The 5,312-nt window shown below is 40.5% G+C and overlaps 1 protein-coding gene across 1 annotated transcript; it reads left to right on the plus strand.

The window, feature by feature from the left end:
- The first annotated feature begins 394 nt into the window (after positions 1–394).
- On the plus strand, positions 395–4,919 carry LOC18431463 (putative pectinesterase/pectinesterase inhibitor 21). The gene is made up of 3 exons (XM_006841588.4): positions 395–1,126; positions 3,405–3,906; positions 3,987–4,919. The coding sequence occupies exons 1-3, from the start codon at positions 581–583 to the stop codon at positions 4,712–4,714; spliced, it is 1,776 nt and encodes a 591-aa protein (XP_006841651.1). The 5' UTR covers positions 395–580; the 3' UTR covers positions 4,715–4,919.
- The last annotated feature ends 393 nt before the right edge of the window (positions 4,920–5,312 follow it).

Consider the following 5,312-nt stretch of genomic DNA (forward strand, 5'->3'; position numbering starts at 1 on the left):
CGTCTCTATTCAATGGAGGGTGAAAGTCACAACAACGTTGCATGGATTTCTTCCTTGATTACTCTTTGCCCCAAGTGAGAAACAGCGACTAATTCAGACCGCTAACAAGCGAAACGTCTGCCTCCTACTTTCTCGCTCTACATTTTCTCTCTCTAACTCCATGCTCTATACTTGGCAACCTCGCCTACAACTCGTTACCATCCACCCCCAAGCTTACACGTTTTCCCTCTCTACCGAGCAACACGGGCCAACCCCTTAGGCCCTTACCCTAATTCTTAGTGGCTCCCCTCACATAATGGACCTTTTGCCCTAAAAGAGCCCTTAAACCCTCTTTCTACGTTCCCCTTCTCTCTTCTTCTTCTTTTAAAGCCTTGAACCTCCCCACCAAAAGAATGCCCATCTCTCAAAATCTGGGTCTTTCTCTCTCTCTCTCTCTTCTTTATGTCTCCTCCTATATATATATAGAGTTGCACCTCTCCTTCTTCAGTGGCATTTGGCATTTACTTAAGCTGAAACCGAACTCTCCCCGGATAACAACCGTTTCCGGAGAGAGGAAGGCAAGATCTTAGAGATCTTAGCCATGCAATCCTTTAGAGGCTACGGCCAGGTAACAGGAGAGCAGGGTCGAGATGGCCAAAAAAAGAAGAGGCTCGCCATCATTGGGGTCTCCTCTATAATCCTTGTGGCCATGGTCGTGGCCGTTGCAGTCGGCGTATCACACCACAGTGGTTCAGGCTCTAGTGAATCAGGCTCGGATAACCACGTTCAAGACTCAATGAAGGCCATCAAAACCATTTGCCAACCCACTGATTATAAGGAGGCCTGTGTGTCTAGCCTGACTAGTGTGGCTGGGTCCAATACAACTGACCCAAAAGAGCTGGTTAAGCTCTCTTTTGAGGTTGCTTTGGAAAAGGTTAAGAAGGTGGCGGGGCAATCAGCTCTGCTCAAGGAAGTGGAGAAGGATCCTGGTACAAGACAGGCGCTTAGCATTTGTGATGAGATTATGGACTATGCCATTGATGAATTGAAGAACTCAATTGATCAGGTTGGTGGGTTTGATTTGAGCAATATGGAGGAGATCATTGAGAACATCAGGAGCTGGCTCAGCGCTGCCATCACCTATCAGGTTTCTTTTTCATTATTATTATTATTATTATTATTAGTGATATACGTACGGATCCTAAAATTTTAAGTAAAATACAAAATGAGATAGAGATTGAGAGAGATGTATTATATGTAGACCAAAAAGGCTAAGGAAATGTTAGTGAATATAGAAGAAAGGTGGGAAGAGAGAGAGAGAGAGAGAGAGAGAGAGAGAGAGGGAGGAAGCGGATGGCATTGTATACAGAAGAGCAAAGCTAAAGAAATGTTGGGGACTGTAGCTGTAGATGAAAGGTGATATGCAAGAATTTAAACCCGCAGTGTGACAGGTAGAAGGAGAGATTTGAAAGAAGGAATGTATAAATACGATTATGGATTACAGGAATATTCGAATTAAGGTAGATGAAAATATTATGAGTAGAAATGATGAAGTAATAGGAATGAAAAAATAAAGGGTATGGTTTACACAAGGTTGCAACATTAATAAAATTAAGGTGCAACTTCAAACTTTTTCATGAGATGCAATTTGGTATCGAAAATTCTTAGGATGGTGTATTAATATATTTTTGTCTTTAATTATAAAATTTTACACTCTAAAAATGGTTCAAATCAAACATATCCATAAATGAATGAATGAAAATATTGAAAATGGACGGTCTAGAAAATGTTTTGCAAGATGTAATTTTTTTAGGACTTGGAAATCTTTTTTTCCTCTATATTTGTATATATCAATGTTGAGATGGCCAATTGAAAGTTTTTCTAACATCAAAATAATATTTTTCAAAGGATTGTAGGGGTACACCATAATTCTACATTTTATGGGGTCAACCTTATATAAAATTTTTTCAAAAATAGATGTCTAATTAGTATGGAAATAGAAACGAGGTGCTGTTTTTGTGAACTTGAAGGTAAGGGGATGCAGTCATTAACTAAGAGGTACGAAGGTAGTGGGATCTGGTAACACAGTGGGTGGAGTTGTTGCAATAATTAGATTAAGGGAGATAAAAAATAAAAAAAAAAAGTATATAAAGAGACCGTTTGCTTTTTGTATAAGGAGGTCACAATCACTTTTATCACTTGGATTTCAAATTAAGTGGTTGTAAGATTATCATTGAAAAGATTTAGAGGTTCAAAAAAAAAAAATTCTTGGATTTTGTGACTACCCCAAGCCATCCAATTTGATATCTAATGAGTAAGAGTGATTGTGACCTTCTTGTAATAAAAATAAATTTGATATCTAATGAGTAAGAGTGATTGTGACCTTCTTGTAATAAAAATAAATGATTTCATTGTATACAATCCCATAAAAAAAATGAATAAATATACTCTAGATGATATAGCGGTGGTTGTCACGAGAATGAGGGAAAACACAAGTCGCCTTTTTTTAATTGAATGTAGATAAAAAACACAAAATTATGATTATGCATTTGATTTTCATTTTTATTTTTTTTTGCAATAAATACAAAGGTGAACTTTCAGCATTATATCTTGGAAAAATATATAAAGAAACCATGTAATTTTAATATAAGGAGATCATATTCAATCTTGTATGTCAAATTTCAATTGGATAGTTGTGAATGAGGCATTGACTAGATTCAAATTTCAAAAAAAAAATATTGAACTTGATGATACATCTCAAGCCATCCAATTTGATATATAATGCCTAATATCAACTGTAACCTCCTTGTAACAAAGATAAACTGTCTCATACTATACAATCTCTTATATTTTTTGAGAAAATCTACATAAATATCTCTTAATTTTCATAGTATTTATATACTCCTGATTTTTTCATATTTTCGGATCATGATCTTTTTTTTATATTATTTTTTGTTTTCCTTCAAAATACCCCTAGCTTGGAACTCCAAGTTCGGAACTAGAATATTTTTTATATTTTTGTTCTTACGTAGAGAACATAATGGAACTCGAGGTTTCAAATTTCTCATAAACCAACCTTGAACATGAATATGCAAACCCAAGGCTCTTGAATTTTTTTTGCTTATTCAAGGATAATGAGCCTAATGAATTGAATCTGTTGTCCTAAGACACACTTCATTTTCCTGTGGACAAAGACTACTAGGCATAGTGCCATGCTATTTTTTTTGTTTTTTTTGTTTTGAGTAATTCAGTGGGGAAAGATAGGCCTCAATCCATTTTTTTCAAATAGATTAGAAGTTAGTTTTTTGAAAAAGATAAGCCCCTACCCATTTTTTCAAATAGATTAGAAGTTAGCTTTTTGAAGGTATTAATGGGTTAGTGTTAGTGGGAATGGAAAGTTTATGCAGTCTCTAATGCATTTATAGGAGACGTGCGTGGACGCGTTCGAGAACACAACAAGCAAGGCCGGGGAGCAGATGAAGAAGGTCATGAAGACTGCCACAAAGCTCACCAGCAACACCCTAGCCATTGTCACTGAGCTCTCTGATGTGTTTGCCTCCTTCAAGATCCCCAACTTTAACAGGCGCCTCTTGTCAACATCAAATGAAGGCTTCCCAGAGTGGGTTTCTCAGAGCAAGAGGAGGCTCTTCACGGAAGATACTCCGGCAGAATCGATTCCCGATGTGGTGGTGGCTCAAGATGGCTCAGGCAATTGCACAACTGTGAACGAAGCTCTGGCTCTTGTGCCTGCATATGGTATTAAGCCCTTTGTTATCTATGTGAAGGAAGGGATCTACAAGGAAAATGTGAACATTGAGAAGAACATGACCAATGTGTTCATGATCGGTGACGGACCGACCAAGTCCGTGATCACTGCCGGCCTCAACTTTGTCGATGGCGTCAAGACCTTCAACACCGCAACAGTTGGTAAGTGCCATGGGGTTAACTGTCTCTCACACAGTACCATGGTAGTGATAGCTTTGGCTAATGGTGTTGGATCTGTGTAGGTGTGGTTGGGAATGGGTTTGTCGCGAAGAACATGGGCTTCGAAAACTCGGCCGGCGCGGAGAAGCACCAGGCAGTCGCCCTGCGTGTTGAGTCGGACTTCTCCATCTTCTACAACTGCCAGATGGATGGATACCAGGACACCCTTTATGCTCACACCCACCGCCAGTTCTACCGTGAGTGCACCATCTCTGGTACCATCGACTTCATCTTCGGCAACTCTGCAGTGGTGTTCCAGAACTGCCAGATCGTGGTGCGCAAACCCCTGGACAACCAACAGAACACCATCACTGCTCAGGGCCGCACCGACCGCCGCTCACCCACTGCCCTAATCCTGCACAACTGCTCAATCGTGGCAGACCCTGAATACTATCCCCTGCGCAATACGCTCCCTACTTACTTGGGGAGGCCATGGAAGGAGTATTCTCGAGCTTTCATCCTCCAATCCGAGATAGATGACTTGGTACAGCCTGCAGGATGGCTCCCCTGGGCGGGTGATTTCGCGCTGAACACTCTGTTTTACTCAGAGTACGATAACAGGGGTCCTGGAGCAGCAACCGCTGAACGAGTGAAATGGCGTGGATTGAAGAGCATCACCGCTGAACATGCCGAAAAGTTTACCGTCGCTCGATTCCTCGGTGGAACCGAGTGGATCAAGAACGCGAGTGTGCCCTTCATCCCCGGCCTCATTCCCCAAGTTTCCACTGATACTGTCTTTGGGAAGGTGTAAGGCCTTCGTTCCCTTCTTGTAATAGCTTTGTAGGGTTCATGGAGGTAAATTATTTTTTTATTTTTTTATTTTTTTATTTTTTATTTTTAAGAATGCTTGTAGAGTGGAGAGCTGAGAATTGAGCAACAATGAGGACAGCTATTTCTTCCATCATATGCTCGGCATCTTCTGCTAAGGGGATAGAATAAAATGTACCGTCTTGCTATACTGGTTATTCGGCCTCTCTCTGTCTTTTTTAAATTATCTTTTTTTTTTCATTTACTGAGCATCCAATGTAGGGATGACAATGGACCGGGCAGCCTGCCCCTAAAAATGCAGGGTCTGGGTCATGAACTGTGGCCAATGGACAGTGTCAGCCAGGTTTGGCCTGCTTCTTTTTCTTTTTCCCTTTTTTTCTTTTTTTTTTCCCTACATTTCTTTTTGGCCCGGGATCAGCCCTATGGGGACAAGGGCCGGCCAAGGACCATGTTCGCCCTGCTCGGGCACGGCCAGGCCCATTTCCATCTAATTGATCATCTCTCTTGACATCGAGATGTCTGAATATGAAGAGAAAATAATATTTCGAGCCCGCAAAATTAGGGTATCTTGCAACACATTG

Source organism: Amborella trichopoda, chromosome 2, assembly GCF_054954075.1.
Source record: "Amborella trichopoda isolate Santa Cruz 75 chromosome 2, AtrichopodaSantaCruz75HAP2 v2.0, whole genome shotgun sequence".
Taxonomy (NCBI): domain Eukaryota; kingdom Viridiplantae; phylum Streptophyta; class Magnoliopsida; order Amborellales; family Amborellaceae; genus Amborella; species Amborella trichopoda.